General features: G+C 45.0%; 1 protein-coding gene across 1 annotated transcript; it reads right to left on the reverse strand.

Annotated features, from left to right (window-relative positions):
* Positions 1-657: 657 nt before the first annotated feature.
* On the reverse strand, positions 658-1963 carry HMX3 (H6 family homeobox 3). Its single transcript, XM_090057712.1, has 2 exons — positions 1609-1963; positions 658-1424 (listed from the first exon to the last, which is right to left on the reverse strand). The coding sequence occupies exons 1-2, from the start codon at positions 1961-1963 to the stop codon at positions 817-819; spliced, it is 963 nt and encodes a 320-aa protein (XP_089913838.1). The 3' UTR covers positions 658-816.
* Between the last annotated feature and the right edge of the window lie 18654 nt (positions 1964-20617).

The raw sequence follows: 20617 nt of genomic DNA on the forward strand, positions 1-20617 counted from the left end.
AGGAAGGGTACAGGGGGGGCGGTCTTTTCCAATAACGAGATACCTTTGCAAAGAAAAATCAAGCAAAGAAAATAATAATCCACGGTCTTAAAAAAAAAAAAAGGATCTAGAGAAAGGATAATAAATAAAGGAGCACGTGAAGAGTGTACACATTTCACCGGTTACTTTTTGGCTGCATTTCTTGCTCAGTCCCATCTCAGGACCCGAAAAGGTACAAAACCTGGAGGCGGGGGAGGGGGGAAGCGACGAGGCAGAAATTTGTACAAAGAGTGAACAGCCGAGGTTGGCGGAGTCTTTTGCGTTGTCCTACCATCGCCAGCACGAGCCGTGGGGAGAGGGGAGGAAAGGCAGAAAAGTCCCATTCTTTCCCCCCCCCCCTCTTTTTTTTTTCTCCTTTTTTACAAAAATAAAACTAACGCCCCCAAAGCTTTTCTTCCCGGCTCCGGAAGGCGCCGCGCCCCCAGGATCCCCTCCGACTTCTTTCCACTCCCATCTCCATCGCTTTTCCTTCCTTTATTTTTTTTTTCCTTCCCTCTCTTTTCTCTTCTGTGTTTTTTTTTTTTTTTTTTTTGTGCCGCCCTAAGACCAACCCGCATCATCACCATCACCATCATCATCACGGAGACGAATTAATGAATGTCAGAATAAAGAGAGCATCGACTACCTGGCGGGACGAGTTGCACGACTCACAAAACCAAATCAAATCGCGGGTCACTGCCAGCTGCTCCGCGTCCTCGGGGCTGCTCTGCTGCCCTGCAGGGCCGGGGTGGGGAGGGGGAGGCCGCCCGCCGCCTGGCTGCGGGGCGAGGGGCGCCCTCAGACCGGCCGCAGGAGCGGCACGGACGTGACCACGGGGTGGGAGTAGTAGACGGGGTGCGGGAAGGTGAGCAGGGGCTGGCTCACGGGCGCGCTGCCCGCCGCGCTGCCGGCCTCGGCGCCGGAGTTCTCGTGGTAGAGGATGGGCACGCGGACGATGCGCTGCGCCGCGGCGTGGCTCAGGTTGGCCGCCTCCAGCTCGGCCGCCAGCTGCCGCTTCCACTTGTTGCGCCGGTTCTGGAACCAGATCTTGACCTGGGTCTCTGTGAGGTGCAGCGAGGCGGCCAGGCCGGCGCGCTCCGAGCTGCTCAGGTAGCGCTTCATGTCAAAGGTGGACTCGAGCTGGAAGACCTGGCTGCGGGAGAAGACGGTGCGCGTCTTCTTCTTGCGGCACGGCTTCTTCTCGGGGCTGCCCTCGCGCTTCTTCCACTCCTCGCCGCCCTCCTCCTTCTTGGCCTCCTCCGCGTCGCTCTCCTCCAGCACGATCTCGTCGGGGCTCTTGGCGTCCAGCTCCTTGTGCTCCGCCGCCGCCTTCAGCAGCGGCTCGGGCGAGTCGCGGTCCGTGCCCGAGGCGGGGGACGAGTCCCGCAGGAGCGACTTCTCTGCGGCTGCGGGGGCAGGAGCGGGGCAACAAAAGGAGGGGAGGGGGAGAGAAAAAGCACCTTGGTCACTCGAGCGGCTCCGCTGGGCCCGGAGCCCTGCTGGGACACACACACACACACACACCCCCACCGCGCGGGGCACATCGCAGGTGCGCACACACACGCGCTCACGCGCACACAGCGGCGGTACCTTCGGGCCTGGGCAGGTGCCCGCCGGCCGGCGCCAGGGCGTAGGGGTACCACCAGGTCTGCGAGCGCTCCAGGCAGTGCGCCGTGAGGGCGAAGCGCGGCGCGGGGATGTCGAAGCGCGGGAAGGCCAGCTCGCCCACCTGCGACAGCGCGAAGCCGGCGCCGTCCAGGCTGCCCTTGGCGGCGGGCGCGAAGAGGGCGCGGGGCTGCTTGGGGGGCGCCTTGGGCGGGTGGTCGCCGTTGAGCAGGTTCTTGATGTAGAAGGACTCCTTGGGCGGCGGCGGCGGCGGCGGCGGCGGGGGCTGCGCGGGCGGCGGCGCCGGGCCGCTCGGGCTCTCCCGTCCCGTCTCGGGCATGCTGGCGGCTCAGCGCGCGGCGGCGCGGGGCGCGGGGCGCGGGGGCCGGGCGGGGCTGGGCGCGGCGGCGGCGGCGGCCGCTCGCATGGAGGGGCTGCGCGGAGCCGCGGAGCTGCTGCGTGCAGCCGGCGCCGGATGCTAATGATGAAATCAAAATGTCACCGGGTTCAGCGCGGGGAGGGTCCGGCCCTTGGGCGCGCGCGGCGGCAAATGGCAGGAGGCGGCGGCGGCGCCAGCGCAGGGCTCCGCGCAGCCCCAGCCCCGCGCAGCGGCAGCAGGAGCAGCGGGAGCGGCCGCCGCCCCTCCCCCTCCCCCGGCCGCGGCTGCTGGCGGCTGGAGCCCGCCTGTTATTGGCTTGATAGAGGCCAATTAGGCAGCAAATGAGCGCGGGGCTATTAGCGCCCGAGCCGGCGGCCGCTGCGCGCTCGCCCCCTCGGGACGCCCCCGCGCGGGGGGCGGGGCGGGGCGGCTCTGCTCCCCGCCCCCAGGCAAGTGCCCCCCGCTTCCCGCGGTCCCGGGGGCGCGCCGCGGCCCGGCCCGCGCGACTTGAGCGGGGCCGGGACAGGAGCAGGAGCAGGAGGTGCGGCTCCAGCTGCGCCGCGCGTGGGCCGAGGCGGCTGCTCCCCGTGTCCTCCCCCCGCCGGCGACGTGTCCGCAGGGCCCCGCTCTTCTCCTTCCCCAGCAGCCTCCGTGCCCGCAGGCGTCTAGCGGAGGCTTGTGCGCCCCAACAGCGGTGCCACCCCGCTTGCAAGCGATGTCGCACGCGGCCTGCGGGGACGCACGTTACAGCCGGGACGCGCGCTGCTCCGGAGTAACTCCCGCGAGCTCCTGCCTTTCCCCGCCCGCCTGCCCTCCCCTGCCCCCGCGGACAGGCGCCGAGACGCACCCAGGCTTATTCCAACCCCGGGCTCGATTTCCGAAAGTTTCCCAGGCTTTTCATGGAAAACTTCGTGTGAAAATGCAGCCCGCAGCCAGCCCCAGCTCCCGTAGCCACGGACGGGTGGGCGCGGGCGCCTCCGCGTTTCCCCTCTTGCCCGGACTGTGCCCAGAACAACGCCCCCTCCCCCATTAGGGTCCGTGCCTGGGTATTGTGTCCACGTACTGCTCATGCACGCGCGCACAAACACACACTGCCCCGTGTTCACATGGATGCTTTTGCAACACGCTTTCACGCTCGCAGGAGCGGAGGCAGGGCCGGGAGGCGGCCGTTTATCCGCCCCCAAAGGGATGTTTTCCTCCCTCCCCCGCTCTGGATGTTAGGCCCGCGATGCCTGTGGCACGGGCCGGAGCCGAAGCGGACAAGCAGGACAAGCTCCGCGTGGTTAGTCGCAGGGTGCGGGGGCAAAGGCAACCCGCAACGACTGCAGGCCGGGAGCAGGCGGTTCCCAAGGGGGAGGGCGCCGCTGGCCGAGTCCTGCCCCGCTCCCGATGCTTGCTTCTGGGGCTGGAGCAGGTGCGGGGCAGGGTGGTGGACGGCAGCCGGGGCAGTGGCTCCCCCGCGGGTCCCGGGAAGAGATCCGAGACAAAACGTGCCAGTTGTCCGCGCAAATCACCCCCGTGTTCCCGTCACCTCGCACCGCTTCCTCTCGCTTTACATGACATTTCAGGTCGAAAAGCCGCTTCTTTAAACAAAAAACCGCCTGGCAGCGCAGCCGGGCCAGGGCTTGCCCCGCAATGCCGCCAGGCTCGAGCGCGCGGCGCCCTCTGCCGGCAGCACCGTGTTTCTCGGCCCAGCACCCGCATGCGTCCCCACCGGGGGTAGGAGATCAGAAGAAGAAAGGCCCGCTCACACGACGCATCTTAGTCCCGCACGTCTACAACCGGTACAGGGGTTGCAGCAGGAAACAGGACAGCTGCAGTAGAGCTACCTCCTTCAAGCTAAGTGTCCAACCCCCAGCTCTCCCTATGGCTGAAGAAGGGTGTTTGTGCCCCCAAACTGGCAAAGAACAATTCCCCCAACTATTTTGCTGATCTAACTAAAGAGATCACATTTCCCAAAGAGAGATCTGCTAGAGAGCATCGCTATACCTGAGGAAGCTGATTTCAGCCTAAGTCATTTGATCAGAAGAGGAAGACCCCGCTTTCAGGGGCAGTGATTTGTCTCCTTTTTAAAGAAACAAACAAAACCCTATGCGTGCGCTGGGTGAGATGAGTCGGGTAGGCATCTCCGTCCCTTTGTTAATAACCAGAGTCATCTTGGAAACATGTTATGTTACAAAAAATACAGGCCTCGTAGGTGGAGTGCCCAGCCCGCTGTGACACATCAGTATAGAAGTCAGATGGTCTTAAATTGGTTTCATAATCTGAAAAAACTAAATAAATCAAGGCTTTTCAAGAAGCATCGTGTGCATTTCTGTGCAATTCTTTTGAAAAGCTTTAATGATACACAGCCATCAGTGATTTATAACTCTGGAACAGGGTATTCCATGAAGAAAAGACACGATATCGTGCAAGGGGGGAGGGCAGGAATGGTATTTAGTTCTTTTGCAACAGGCATAAAAATTGTGGAAATGGAGGTTGAGAAGTGGGGAATAAGTAGAGAAATAGACAGCCATGCACGTAGGTTGGGGTAAGAAATATGTAGGGAGATATGCATATATAGAATAAGCAGTAGCTATGTAGAGGGATACACCTCTTTGTAAAGTCTATAAGGGAATACATCCTGCTTTACACTCTAAATGTGAAACAACATGGTACAAGGATAAGGGAAGAGAAATATTTCATTTTAAAAGGAATTAAATCAAATTCTGCATCAATTTTGCCATTACACTGAATCTATCAATCCAATGTAGGAGATCCCCATAGTCTGTGCCTGCTCTTACTGACACATGCCTTGAAAACAGTAACTGTCCAGTTTGTGAGCTGCCAAGCAGCCAAGAAACTGACCACACCTTCTCTCAGAGCATCAAGATATTATAATGATAGACACATTAACAGTGATGCTAAATTAAAGCAGATATTTAAAAATAGGAAGGCTAGAGATAGGTTAGCTTTTGAGGAGTGCCTTTCCAGTGGACGAAGCAGTAGGACTTCTCACTTGAATTTCTCATCAAGACGTAGGGCAATGGTTTGCTGATGGGCCTGAGCTGAAGTCACTATTTAAGCTGCCAGAATCAGATTTTGGTCTCTGAATTTCCCATGGCACTTGGACATAAAATATTACCTATATTTTTGGGTCATGATTGAAATAATTGCATACATGGCAACACAGATATCCCCTCCTTGCACTTTAGATTGCTACAACAATTTGGTGGTCAGATCAGAACTGAATCACTAATTGGGATTAGCCTCCCAAAGGAAAAAAGGAAGTGTTCAATCCATTGGACTCAAATGGGCTTCAGGATGGGATTTCTTTCCTTTATTACATGCATTTTAAGAGCCATTCTGTACAACTCCAAGCCTCCTTCTTCTGCTTATGGAAAGTAAATGGAATAAATGCACCGCAACATCCTTATCCAATAGAGAGCTGTCTAGCAACATGAGTTTTTAACATCTTTCCCTTGAATCAAAAGTTTTAAGTCAGGGACTTCTTGAGGATTGGGGCTTATACATCTATGAACAGATGTACTTGTCAGTGAATGTCATATATTCATTTGCAACAGATATACCCTTAAACATCCATTTTTCACTGTATATACCTTCTTCAGAACATGATCAACAATATAATGAATCAGAATAGAAACTGCTTATAAAGAGCGTTGCTCTTATTGCTTAGGTATATTGTATTCCCAGGCTATATGATTGTAATAGTCATGATAAAGCTACCAGAACTGAAAGTAAATCATATGCATCTATTTTAGAGTTTTGTACTGTGACCTATCACATCTCTCTGAAAATCTTCCACATTAATTAACAATGAAGACCCTAGTGGAAACATATATTATGTTTCCCAGTTACTTATGGAATAGATTTATAGCTGGGTGCCCAGTTATTATTTTCCCAATTTAGAAATTCCTTTGCAGAGCTCAAAACTGGTAAGCCTGGATAGAAGTAACCAGAGAAGTAGAAGGAGTTTCAGCACTTGGGTCTTAGTAATTTATAAAATTTTTCCGTTACCAAGAGCATCTTTTTCACTTAAAGGCAACTGGAAGAGAAACAGAGGGAGAAGGAGAGAGAGAGAAAAATGTTGCCCCCATCACAACAGCTATAGGGACTGGGGAACTCATTTGGTACATGGTAGGCCCATATTCAAATCCCTGCTCTGTTGGAAGGCTCTTCAGTGAAAGGCCCAAGTGTTGAGTCCTTAAAGAAGGTACCTCTTCAAAAAAGGCCATATTAAATGTATCTATCTCATCTTAGTCAAGTTTACTCTATCAGTTATTGCTGATAATAGTATTATACTATTAGCTTTTCTATTTTCCATCGAGCCTTCTAGGGTAGAAGAGTGAGGAAAAAAAACCCCGTTGGTGCATTATGAAAACCTCCATTCTACAATCTTTTTTACTCTTACATAAGGAAAAAGGGGGGAAAAAGACAATAATTTTCCTCTTTTCATGCTTCTGATATAACAAAGAACACACCATTATCATTTTTATCTCCTCCAGAGCAGTGTCTGAACTATGGGCCAGATTCTCAGCTGGTGTCAATTGGCATAGCTACATGACCCATTTGATATGGCTGCAGACAGGCTGTGCCTCTTATTTTTAGGAAGTCTGTGCATCTAGAAGTGCACTGATATCATTCTGGTTTAAACGTATAATAATTATTTCATTAATGTTTCAATTCAGAATTAATTGGCTAATTTACACATGGATCAATTGTGTAAATGTGATGTTTGTGATAGGTACTTGATGTGATTTAAAGTAATTGTTTGTGTTTAGGGTTTGCCTTTCATTATATTGCAAAGTAATTTATCTGATGATTTATCCCGTCTGAATGCATGCTTTCTTTTTCGCAATTTTTTTAAATAAAGAAGCACATTTTTGTCAAGCTGTGGAGTATGCTTGTACCATATGGTTCTAAGAGTAAATATTATATCGTCTTTGCTCCATGATACATCAGTATAAACAGTACTGCTGTTATATATTGGCAATGTGCAGTAAAGCGCTCCTTTTCTGTGGCAGAAAGTAACATGCTTGTGTTTGGAGGTGTTATTCTGTCCAGATCTTTGTATCAGTCTCATCACTGACCTATCTTAATTTTTACCTACATTAAGAGATGTGACAAACATGTCATGTGTATTTCATTCCCTCTCTCTCAAGATCTCCACAGGGAAGAAACCTTGTGTTCAGTGAAGTGTTGGGAGTATCTGCCTGATTAAAAATATATATATTCACAGTCAACAGTAACTTCTAAATTGGGTGACCATTCATCCTGGTTTGGCTGGGACACTCCAGGATCCCATAGCTCTGCTCCAGCCAGTTGATCAGAAGTCCTGGGCCAGAGTCTGGTGGGGAGGTGGAGCAGCACGGTTTGCCAGGCAGACAGCTTGGCGGCACTGCTGCTCTTGTGTGGGAACAAGGACATTTCACGTGCAGACGGGGTGGCCCTTGCTCCAGTCTACCCACCTGCAGCAATGATGCCTGCCTGGCCACCCCCCTGGTGCATCCTGCTGCTCTACTTTCCTGCTGGACTCTGGCTTGGGTCTTTTGGCCAACTGGCTGGGACCGGGCTATGGTATCTAGGAGTGTCCTGGACATACTGAGATGTATGGTCACCCTACTTATAAAGAACACAAATCTTCATTTTGGTAGCATTAAATGCATGCCCCACCCATTGCAAGCACAGTAGTACAAGAAGGGCAAATTCTGGCTAACGGACGAGGCAAATCCTTTATCTTATACAGAGTATCAGGGGATCATTACTATCCATGCAGAATAGAAAGGAGAAAACCTTTCAGGGTTTCAACCAAATGTAAGTTTCATGGTAATTCAAATTTACCTGTCTCAAAAAGGGGACGGACAGAATCATCTCTGCTGCTGTTAGAACCTGGGACTTGAATCTACCTATATCCCAAGCCTAAAGCTTATACACCAAGCCATCACCTCCAGACTAATGTATGGGTCCTGAGAAAGCATCTCAGCTTATGCCAGCATCAGCAGTGGTAAAAGATGGAAAAAACAAATAGACTTCTGTGTTGCCACAGAGAACTCATTTACTAAAACACACTAGCATATTGGGAGCTTTTGGGGACTTCTCATTTAACCCTTTCCAGAGGGTATCCAGTGGTATCCAGGCATTTTACTTAACTGGAAAAATAATTGATATAATATACGCTCAACAATTTGTGTAGTCAAGACCCTGACAAATGTACATTATCTGTATTCAGCCCAATGAGAACAGAATTGACCCAGTACCCAGTATATGTGCATAGAGATGCTAAATTATCTGCAGTTTTAAGAGTTCCTAAATAATCATTGATTTCAAAGTTGTTACGGCCCATTGAATCAAAAATCAGTTATTTAAAAAGACTCTCACATTAGATTTATATCACGCACCCTGGGAATTTCATAAAAACTGTAATGGATATCAGCTAAATGTTACACTTTCAGAAAAGATCCTGTGATAACTAACACTTGTCCCCCCCAAAACTTTGAGATAAAAGGACCCTAAATATAGTAACCACCACTACAAAAATTATTTATGACTCTGCAAAATAAAACAATTGTATTTGCATAGTAACTTCTATGCAGGGAAGTCATTGGGCTTTACAGACATAAGGCCTTTATCATGCTTATGTCATAGTGCAGGGAAAAACAACAACTCAGGGGTGGGCCTGTAAAATCCCATTCTCTACAACTAAATTATAAATAGTCTTCATTTGCTCATCTCATGCCTTATAACATACACTGCATATTTATATGGCACAGATTGATTTTTGCACACTTTGTACACAAACACACATACGATGTGTATATGACAAAACCATCAATCTCTCTGTGTCTCTGACACATCATCACATACATACGTAAAATATTTTTTTCATGTATTTTAATTTAACGTTAGGACACCCTGGACGTTCCTTAATAGTAAACTAAAAATTATGTCACAGGTCTGCCCTAAGTCCACACAGGCTTGGAAATGTAGAGCTAAAACTAACCAAGCAGCTGAACAATCCTTAATTTATCACCTTGTGTATGCTGGTCCCAGCAGTCTAGTAGGAGTCTAAGTAAATATTCACACATCTCCAATGCCTTTTTCACTGTATTACTCAAACATAACACTTAACATTTGTTGCTAATATCTTACTCACAAGCTTTATTGCAAATAGTCATCAGAGCAGTCCATTAAGAGAAAGGTTAGTTTTTCTGGGCAGTGCCTTCATGCTGGGGAGGGATACGATAAAGAAAAACCTTATTCATCTCTGATTAAGAACCAGTGTTAACAAGACAAAAAGAAGGCACTGATTATTTAGTTATAGCATGGCACATTATTTTGTTGCTATGGCTGATTTTATAATTCACATAAATTGATCAAGAATTGCAGAATCCCGCTCAACATTTCTGGATGTCATTGGTAATGTGCTTCACAGTCATAAGCAAGTTTTTAAATAATAATATATTGATCAGAGTGTGTCGCTGCAGTATAATTCAGATAACATTATTGACAAGTAGCTCTGAATTTTCAGGTGACAAATATAAAGGATCAGTAAATCATGAGTAGAAGGTTTATGCAGTAATAGTTTGAAGGGAAACCTGAGCTGTGACTGTCTGAGGAAAGGCCGGCCACCCAATTTGGTACATAAATAGTCAGCTCAGTGACTTCTCCTGCGTTCCACAGGGCGATAGCAAGGTTTCAGTAAAACAGCCTGCTCCCCCCGCTGAGCCAGACACTGCCATGTCTGCCTTAGGAATTGAACATGCACCATTGAAGTCAACTGCAAACTCCCATTAGTTTGGGGTACAGAGAAACCGGTCCTCTTCTGTGCTGCCTCCTTGGCCTACAGTTTCTCAGCCTTCCTCAAGAAACATGTGAATGACGCTTGCCTCACTTTCAGCACCTTGGACATGGGCGCTTCAACTCCAACCTCTCTTGCGTGCTTGAATTCATTCATACACAAGTATGCACTGGCAAAAACAAACTAGAGATCATTCATGGTATAAACTGCTAGTCCATCTTCAACACAAAATACATCCAATAACTTATTTTTGGAACTGAAGGAAATTTCAGACATAAAAATTCAACCCAGTGTACACAACGGCGCAATCCTTCAAAGAGCAGAATTTTGTCCAGGAGGTCATACTTTGCTGTCTTTGGGTCCAATACTATAACATTTATACTCACAGAGCTGCCACTGACTTCAGCAGGAGTCAGGCATGTATAAACTTTGAAATCACATGTCCTGAATGAGAGAATTTCAAGAATTACACTTGTGTTCCGAGAATTTCCTAAAGGAGACATGGGAAATGTTTCCCTTTCCCACAGAGTTGGCTTACTGCCCTGTTTACTCTCCAGATGGCATTTTTTGGTACTTTTTAGAGAGATCTATCAAAGTTTTTACAGTATGTGTAACTTCAAGGAGATGGAAAAGACATTGACACTATTAATTGTTTAATAAATACTGTCAGATAAGATATGCTTTTTATTTCCTTGGGTTAAGCCTTGTTATTGAAAAACCAATAACTTGCCATTTGTTTATACTTTTCTTGGCATACAAGCCAGATATATTATAGCAAGTGAAGCTAATAAAAGGTTACAGGCAGCATTCTTCTCACTCAACTTTCAGGCTTGGCCTCTTTTTCGAAAGAAAACTGTAATTTATTTTTAGAACATTATAACCATTTCATCGGGCTGTAAAAATGTAGAAAGCACCACTATTTACAAAGGACCAGACTGTAGCCATCCTTAATCCTAGGGGAAGCAGTTACCCATGCGAATAATCCCATTGACTTCAGTGAGACTACTTGCATAAAACTAAGGTGATAGCCCTAAAAGATGCTCTATCTATTACAAATGAGTAGAGGAACAGGACATTAGCTAGTAGGTTATAAGTTATGTTGTCCTTGAACAAACCTTCCTTCACTTACCAGTGCTACTGAAGTCAAAGGACTTGTCATCTAAACTGTACCATTCAAATCACCGGAGTTCCTTGTGTGACTTATTCAGTGTGACTAAGTGTATCAGAGTCTGACCCCAAAAAGTTGTGCATGACTCATCAACTGAAAGAAAGGAAACGTTGCTCAAAATCCAAGTTTGTCCCTTGATCAAAACTCTCTTGAAATCAATGGGAATCTGTCCAATTATTACAGTGGATGGTAAATCTGTTCCTTTGTGTACAGGCAATGGCAGGATATATCCTAAAGTTAACTTCTCTTCTTTACAAGTGCTTCTCTCACAAATAATGCGGTTCTCAAATCTATGATTCAACATAAGCTGCTTTTGCTCATTTGGTTTCACTTTTCAAAGTACTTTTGTAGGGCTCCATCTGGTGTTAAAAGTAAAAAAATACTACAGCTTGCACTATGCTTGCCAACATTTGAAATAATAGTTTCAGCTTTATCTTGCCCATTTCACATAATTTTATTACAATGGGAAAATATATGATGCTGTAAAAGTTGAGATCTTGAATGCACTAAAGGCAAGAGAGGAAGAAAAAAAGAAAGTTGTTGCTATTTAAAATTAATAGAAATAGCAGCAAGATTTATGTGCGTCAATCAGTTAAAGCTAATTCCACTGCAGTCTTGCAAGATGACTGCAAGATGCACAGAAGTCCCAAATTTAAGCATAGAAAGAAGCTCACATTCCACATACAGAATATGTGCCGAATATCTACTTATGTCCTAATTCTACACACTCTTGTGCCTGGGCAGACACCCATCACTGGAATGGGGCTCTGAGCACTCAGAAGGTCTGCTCATGTAGAATACCTTGCAGAATGACAGTCTAAGGGTAAAATACATTGCTGTGCAGAGGACTCACACAAGGGCATCAACTAATGAGCCTCTTGTTACTTGCTTCCCGATCAGTAGCTGAGGAAGGTCAACCAGTTTTACTATCTTGACTAGAGGCAAGGCTTTTTGTGGGTGACATGCTTTACTGGACCTACTGCATAGTTGGGCTAGACTTAGACAAGCTTTTGAACACAAAACATTCTTCACTGAGTGTGAAGGGAGAAGCCGGTGCAGGGATGATTTAAAAGAGTATCTTGACTGTTTACTTTATCCATTCACTGTTGCTTTAATTGCTTTTAGAGTAAATCAGACACATTTACTTAATATGTATTGTGTTCAGTTATTTTCTAGGACATGTTGCGGAAGAACTGAGAAGGGATTAATGATAGTTTGGCTGCCCTGAGGCCTCCTGAGATGTATGAAAAGTGTGAAGAGGAAAAACACTAGAGATGAGGTAGTGATCGAGGCAAAAGGACAACAGGTTTCAAAACCAACTGGCAATCTGATAATCCTGCTTCTGACTCCCATGCAATATAAATGATGTGGGCATGATCGGTATACCTTGCAGACTGATTAGGCCTGGTTTTCAGTCTGTCTTTCCTAAACCCCAGAACTTTGGAAAAATCAGGCTCATTATCTGATGTACATTGACAGCTGTGCCTTTGGAAATTTAGCTCTGATATAATAGGATCACAGAAAAGTAGGGTTGGACAGGACCTCACAAGATCATCTAGCCCAGCCTCTGCTCAAGGCAGGGTCTTCCCTGACTGAACCATCCCAGACAAATGCCTTTCAAACTGCTCATGGAAATTTCCAAGGGTGGAGATTCCACATTTTGTCTAGGTAGCCTGTTCCAATGCTTGACCTCCACCCCACAGTCAGAAAGTTCCTCCTAATCTCCAACCTAAATTTCTCTTGCTGCAACTTGAAGCCATTGCTTCTAATCCTGCTCCCCCAGCCACAGAGAAAAGCTCATTTTCATCCTACCTCAAACAGGTACTACCTTTGTAGCATCACTATGAGGAAGAAGATTAAAAACACCCAACTAACTTCAGTGGGTTCAAGAGTTCATAAAGGAATAGCTGATACAGCCATCCAAAAACAGAGCCTTCTGTAGTCTTTTCTACCTTACTCCCAATAATGGGGAAAGAAACACCATTAAAACAACTGACATCAGGTTATAAATACCCATGATAATGGAAGGCTTGTATATAATATGCCGGTGAGAATTCCTTTTTATCTGTCAGTGTAGAGACAACTATTGACAAATAGAGATCCCATTGTAAAAGCATTTATCTTATCAGTCATATTCTAGGGAAAACAAATGTATGCAATTAATTACAAGCCTAATCCTGCAATAGCCCTTGCTAATCACTACAACTGCAAAAAGTTTTAACTGGTTAAATCTAATCTAAAATACTTAAACACAATTCCATTTACCTGGGACACATTTGTTTGCCTTTCCTCCCTGCCACCAATTTAAATGACTCAGAATTAACTGACAGCCTCTCCCATTCACGGTATCTCCATGCCCATCCTCCCACTGAGGCTGCAATTTCAATTTTGCACTATTACATTTTCATGGTGGCAGATTGTTATGTCAGTTGGCAGGATTATGAGTCATCATGTACTGTAGGAAGTAATGATAATCCAAAAAAGCAAATGGAGATGGGTAGTGAAGGAGAAATCACTTATGCAAATAGAAATATTTTCAATAATGATCAACAGTGTGAGAAGGAATATAGAAAAATTACATTATACAGATGAGCCTCATTTTTAAAATATTCCCTAAGTGCTCGAGATCTTCCCGTCCTCATTTTTTCCCTTTAAACTCTGTCATTTGTACAGCCTATTAACCTTTAACTTTATGACTATCCTAACGTGAAATACTGGCAGCATTTAAGTCTGAGAATACTAGAGCCCTACCTTCTTGGTTAGCAACAGAGGTGAAGCACTTTCTTTTAAATCAGTCATTCTTAATATCAGTCATATACACACAGCATCAGGAAGACTATTTTTAGACTCACATGCTGATGTTATTTATAATAAATGCTTTACTGATTCCAGCCATCTCCCTTCAGCAGAGTTAGTACTTTACCTCCGCCCCCCCCACTGTAACCTTATATTTCTATTTAACTATAATAAAGTAAATCAAATTAAATCACCTGCTTAATAAAACACCCTCTCTTTTTTTTCTTAAAAGATGACACATTATTCCTTATTTGTATTATTCTGGAGCCTCCAATCAAGACCAGGCCCCCTTATGCCAGGAAGTATACGCACAGAGTAAGAAAACATCCTTGCTTTGAAAAGTTTACAAATACATGGGCAATAGAAACAAAGCATAGGGGAAAGCAAGAGAGGTAGTGACTTAGCAAAGATCACCCAAGGTCAGCGGAAGAGCCGGGAGTAAAACCTAGGTTGCTCCAGTATAAATCCAGCATCATATCCATTAGACCGCACTGTCTCATCTACTGATAATGCTTTAATGTGGCCTTAAGCCAAGAGGTTTCCCATCATAAAGCAAAGTAAGTAAAAGAGCCTTTCCTATTCCCAGGCTAGTGCTAGAGATGGCTCTGAGCAACAAAATTCTGATCTAGATTTTAGTTATCTTGAGACTGAAAAATACATAATCTCTCTGCCTTCTGCCGCTCTACTGCCTCCCAGATGTTTGTGTCTGGATCTAATCCTGAATTTCAGCCAAACTGACACAGTCAGATCTGTAGAGTCTGCACTCCAGATCTTGAAAACTAACATCTAGCATTTCCAACCACTCAAGTTGGTTCCACCTGCTGGCCCTCCACGACAGCATCATAACATGGGTAAACAGTTTGTGGGATATCAGATTGCAAATACACTTTTCTTTCTTTAGCAGTTGGTGTGGGAATGGGATGATGCTTGGTCAAAGAACACACTTGAGCCGCCTGTTTTAAGACACTGCCAATTATAATTGCTGCAGAGAGCTTTGCTGATTATTGCTAATCATAACAACTGTAGAGATTTTCCAGGGCTTGGGATGGGAACTTCAATTAGTTTGTTCTTTATAAATCTGAAATAGGTATATGCAGGTCTCCAGTCCCCATGTGCTATGGACAAGTGTGGAAAAGCTATTGGATCCTTTTGATTCCGTAAAAGCTAATGCTTTTATTCTAGAAACAGCCTGCTCTATGGGAAAAAAAGGAGATGCTTCATCACTCTTAGATCTCAACAAAGAAACTCTGGAGACAGCCTTCAAAATACCTGCTCTTATAGAAGTCACTGGGCCATTTAATTGGAATTGAAATGAGAGCAAAATCTGCCTATGAGCTAGAGCAATACTTTGCTCAACAGGTAACTTCTCAGTGCAAGGCTGGAAGAACTGAGTTTGTGTCCATCCTGCAGTTCTTAACCAGGAACAATTACCACTCAGTGATGGTGCCATCAAAGTACAGAACTGCCAGATAATATATTTCATTCTGTATAAAGTCTGCTCTCCTTTTGTTCCTGTCAACTTCTGCTACCTTTTGAGGAGCTAGTTGTTGGGCAGTGACCTCATAACATTAACAGTGACTTCATGCAGGCCTCTGCCTCTTCCAACCTTGACCTGGCCCTCAAACAATTTGTCCTCATGTAAAGAATAGACCAAAAAAAAAAAACCCCAAAAGAATAGACAAAAACTGAAGAATAACATCCTGTGGCACTGAGCATTGGATGCCTGGAAGGTGCTGCAAGGTATGTGGCTGTTCACAAAGTTGGTGTTTGTCAGTGGAGAGGTTTACAAATATGGCTAATTACTGAACTTAGAAAATGAGCAATTCCTAAAGTAGTTAATATACCAATTTTGAATCACTTCAGTCAGGTTGTGCCTTGCACTGCTCAATACAGAAGGGAGTAGGAGCACTGGAAGAGCCCCTTCCTCTGTGTAGCTGGGTACGTGGCTTAGGTACAACTCCCTGGGAAGCACAGAGGATGCTCATATACTAGTGCTGATGCTAATGGTAACTGCTGAGCAAAAAAGCTCTACCTCCCTCTCTTCTCCTCTCCTTCCAAGAGAGCTGGCTGGACTTGGAAGAGGAGCTTATGGTCCAGCCCAGCAGTGTCCAACCTTCGGCATGCATGAAAAAGTGGCACAGGCAGCTTCCTTGTGTGGCACACAGCAGAACAGGGAGAAGACAAGCAGCACAGCAGACAGGGAAGGAAGCAGAAAGCAGAGCAGCACATCTGGCAGAGGGATCAGAGAGATGCCGGAGGACAGTGCAAGGTTAGGCTGTGGCATGCCTGTCCTAAAAAAGGATGCCTCCACACGGGTCCAGCTTTCTCTTTTACTGATTGCTAATGCTGCTCACCCTTTCCACACACCTCCAAATTAAAAATAAAGAATCAAGCCCTTCACCTTAGTTGAGGATTATGCTTTTATCTATTTGAGGTATTTGCCCTGCAAGTACCCTGCTTCGTAAAATTCATTTAGTACCTAAACAATTCTGCCCACTCAGTCACACAGTGGTAACAAATAAGCCCATCCCCAAAGCAGCCCTTCTCAAAGCACCCTCCTTGGAAACTACCTATTCCCAGATAACTCTTACCTATGGGAGAACTGCCCTCTTATGAGAACACTTTTCCCCAGCATGCCTTGCTGGAGGCTGGCACTTTAAAGCTGGTAGAACCAAGCAGCTGTAGTGCTAAAGGGAGTAATTTACATTTGGTAACTGCTGGTTGTATCCTCATTTCCAGCTGTTAAGTACCTAATATGTTTTCTCTTTCTTATTGATGAAGAGGTGACACATTCTTAAAATATGTATGTATCCTGAATTATGGGTGTGTACATTTTCTACAGGTTTCTACTGGACTGTGAATACAGAAATATTCTGCTAAGTACAGAATGCATATTTATAAATAGGATATATCAGGTATATTTTTCAGCTATAAGAGTCGAGACCAGATGCGACTAGGAAGTATCGAATCAATACTTTGGCCTGATAGTTACTTCTATCTGTTCTCTGTTGGTATAATTCTATTTACTTCAGTGAAGTTGCTCCAGATTTATATACTGACAGAGCAGATTTTGTCATGTAGTATTTTACCATGCAGAGTCCTAGTAGGTGGGTAATAGCATGCTGTGGTGGAATATGAATGGTAGGACTCCCCCCACCCACTGACTTTACTAAAGTAATGGCTGACAAAACACAAGGATATTCAAAACTATATCAAAGATACACACAAGAAAACGAATATGTCACTGTTCATAAACACTGTGATCAAGGTGATGGTGTTTGGATCTACACTGGAGTTTGTATTTGTAGATAAACTTGCTCTGAGGTTTCCATTTGAGTTTGATGATATTTCACTCAAGTAGATTTATTTTCTGAAATGAATTCCCAAGCAGCGCCGATTAAAATAATGAGAACCTCATGAGATCACTTATTCCATTGAGAATTCTGGTGAATCTGAGATATACTCAGAAAGCTGGGTTCTTTCTGGTTTGCATCTGCCCCAGAACTATAACTTTTTGGATATGCAGGTCCAACTACAAATCATAACTTGAATGTCTGAAATTGAGTCAGGGCTTCAGCCTGGCTGTCTTGGCCCTGGAGCAAAGCTAGTTAGCACGAACAAGAGAAAAATCAATATATAAACCATTTTAAGGTTTTAATCAAACCCAACTAAGCAAGAAAAATGCAGAACGAAGGCTGCCATTTCCTCCTGAGCTGGGCCTTGTATATTTGATGCTCAAGAGCTCTGGTCCTTCCCCTCTACTCGACAAAGTTATATAGGATCTGGGACCTTGTTCACTCATGTACGTGAATGGAAATTAAGCACGTAGCTTGCTCAGGTGCTCCTTATGTGTGTGTGTATATCTTTGGGTGCCTAAATACCTTTGGATCTGGCTCTAAGTACATGCTTCATTTGGATAGGCTTTTAAGTCCCACTGATTTTAATGTGACATATTTAAAATTTAGTGTATATTCCAAGTGTTCTGTGGACTAGCAATAGATTTAAGACTATGCTTGACTTTCTTGGTCAACTGGGGTAAGGCTACTAGGCACAAGAGTGACTCGAGGACATGTTGGTAGCCCTAAACTTAAAATCAGACTGTCCAAGATTTTTGTGCCATTCTGAAACTAGTTATATTCTTCTAAATGGAAGGGAATAATAAATGGATTGGGAAAGGAAGCTGTGCAAGCTTCTAGTTCATTTAGCTCCTGTTTTCAGTGTTATTTCATTTTTAACATTTACCTAAAGTTTTCATCTTCCCAAGTCCTATTTTATGGTTAGTATAAGGCCAGCCTGAAAGATAATATATTGTGACTGTTATATTATTTATTTCAAAGCCAAGTTATTGATTATTGCATGCTGAAAATGACAAATGGCATCTGAGAAAGGCACGGTCAGCGAGTTCTATTAAAGAAATGATAGTATTGCTCATGGATTGTTAAAAGGTTCAGTTTAGGTACTTTATAGGTTTATATCCATCACTATTTAATGACCAAATGATGAAAAATATGAGTCACGGGAACAATTTCTTTCTGTTGGAGTTTTATGTTTAAGCAGTTAGCAAAATAAGAGAGACTTTTTTTGTGCAAAAGGTGTATGCATCTAGATAATGCAGACTAAAATAATTAGCAGTGGTGCTTCTAAAGGTATTTTAATATATAATAATTATCCTGTGACTGTACTGTAAACATGTAGGTAAACATAAACACCCAATCTGCACAGGTTTAGAAGTGCTGCTATATCAAGCTAATCCCTCATGTCATCTCTTGTGTTTGGCCCATAGACACTTATGGGAGAAGTGCATGCTATCAGCAAGGCAGGCTATTTCTACAGTACACATGAATGCACCAGGCAGCACAGTCAACTAAGGGATCAGCCTATGCACCAGGAGCCTGATCCAAAGCTCATTCAAATCAACAGAAAACTCTCCTTTGAGTCAGTGGGCTTTGGGGCAAAATCCAGTTCCCCACAGGATGCTAACCCAATGCCAGGGGGCAGATGCATTCCCCCACATAAACCATGTGTTTATTACCATTCATAGCAAGCTTTGGCCAACTGAGGCTAGCTGCTGTGGTTCAGAGGAACAACCACCACTGGTCCTCTCTCTGTGGGATCTTGTTCTGCTCCTGTAGCAGCTGTGCACCCCTTGGCAGGGAAGATCCTCTGCATTTTTTACTCCCTTTTGCTGCATTAGCTTGGATAGGATTGGTTCTACTTTGTACATGTTCTTAATTCCTGGAGGTTTAGCTGTAACAGAGCCCAAGCATTTTGTTATTCACAGATTGGAGAGGGTAGCTTTTCTCTCTCTCTCACTCTATTAGAGTGTTAAAACCACTTTCCTCATGAAAGCTTGTAACCTCTGCTTCCCAAATGATAGCTATCAGAGAGAGTTGCTAATAATGCTCCTGCCTGTGCTGAGAAACTCCATTTAATCATTATCAGCAATGTTGGTAAATATGAAACACCACCTGATTGGACAAGAGTGATAAAGCTCCCATGCCGGAGCGAATGAAGAGCGCAGCTGTAGTGTTTGCCACGGTGAATTGTAGCTGCAAGACCTGGAATCTGGCCTAAAGAGCTGATATAAATCCAGGAAAATAAATCCTTCACTATCGCCCATGGTCTCATGCTGCCTTAACTCAACTCTTTTACCTAATCTCTGACCTTTCTTTGTCATTTTTCATATTGTCCCAGGTAAAATTCAGGGTGCTCTTTAGCAGGAGGCTGAGCTGAGGTCCATAATGAACTTATACTTCATCCTGCGGGAGAGAAACTGGGCCGGGCCCTGGTACACTAGTGAGAACCTTTGCAGAGTCAGGCAATGCTCTGCATTTAATTTTATAGACACCACGACATTAATCTAATGTGTGGCTGACTGGTTCTCATCAAATGTGTGGCTGACTGATCAGCATTTAAACTGCCCTCAGAGAGCAGCAGGGGTAGAAAGCGGGTTTCCTCCTCCTTTGTGCTTCAAGTGAATCTTTATTAGTTGCAGCATTTGTAGGGGTTTATCCACTCTTTAGTACCATGCAAGATGACAACTCTCTCCCTTTCATTCACAATACTTTATTCACCCTCAAAGTAAATAAAGCTTGTCTCCATGTGTCCGGGGTTCAAAGCATTACAAATTCAAAAGTCAGGCAAAAATTCCTGCCTTGAATTACATGTGGTAGCTTCGCTGAATGCAATACCCTGCCGTAGATTCTGGGTCCTGAAAATATGCAGGGCAATAAAATAAAACTCAGAAGCCACAATAAATTGTATTGGGACCTAAGTGAATTACATTCTCCAGCATTTTTTTAAATAGATACTTATATCCCTATCCGTAAATAAGTGATCTGACTTTCAAAGGTGTGAAACACTCAGCAATAACAATAGTAAATGCAAGTACTATTCTAAGGTGACATTTAGTGTGCCACAATGCATGTGTAGATGCTGATGGGGCTGACTGGGGCATTAGGGAGCTTCACTGAGGGGGCCTTAATTGGGGCCTACTGGATGTTCAGCACTTAAAAATGAGCCCTCCTATTTGGACACCTGCCCTTAAATTAGAGCCTAACTTTATACACCTGTTTTTTCCTAGCTTCTCCCTTACTGCCTGGAGATTGGATGCTTCTCCTGCCTTCAAGGAGAGAAAATGAAGTTGCACGGGGAAGAAAACCCCTTAAGCATGGAAATTGGAGAAAGGAAAAAGACCTATTAAATTACCGAATCCATTTGTAGATCAGCTGCTCCAAAACCTGCCTGAATGTTTGAATCCTTTTATGAGTCACTCTTTAAAAACTGGCCATTTTGGATTATCTTTCCATGTGGCACTTCTGGAAAGATCTGACTGTCAGGTCAAAACCAAAAA

The sequence above is a fragment of the Crocodylus siamensis genome, chromosome 7 (genome assembly GCF_052110815.1).
Source record: "Crocodylus siamensis isolate JL-2025a chromosome 7, ASM5211081v1, whole genome shotgun sequence".
Lineage (NCBI taxonomy): Eukaryota > Metazoa > Chordata > Crocodylia > Crocodylidae > Crocodylus > Crocodylus siamensis.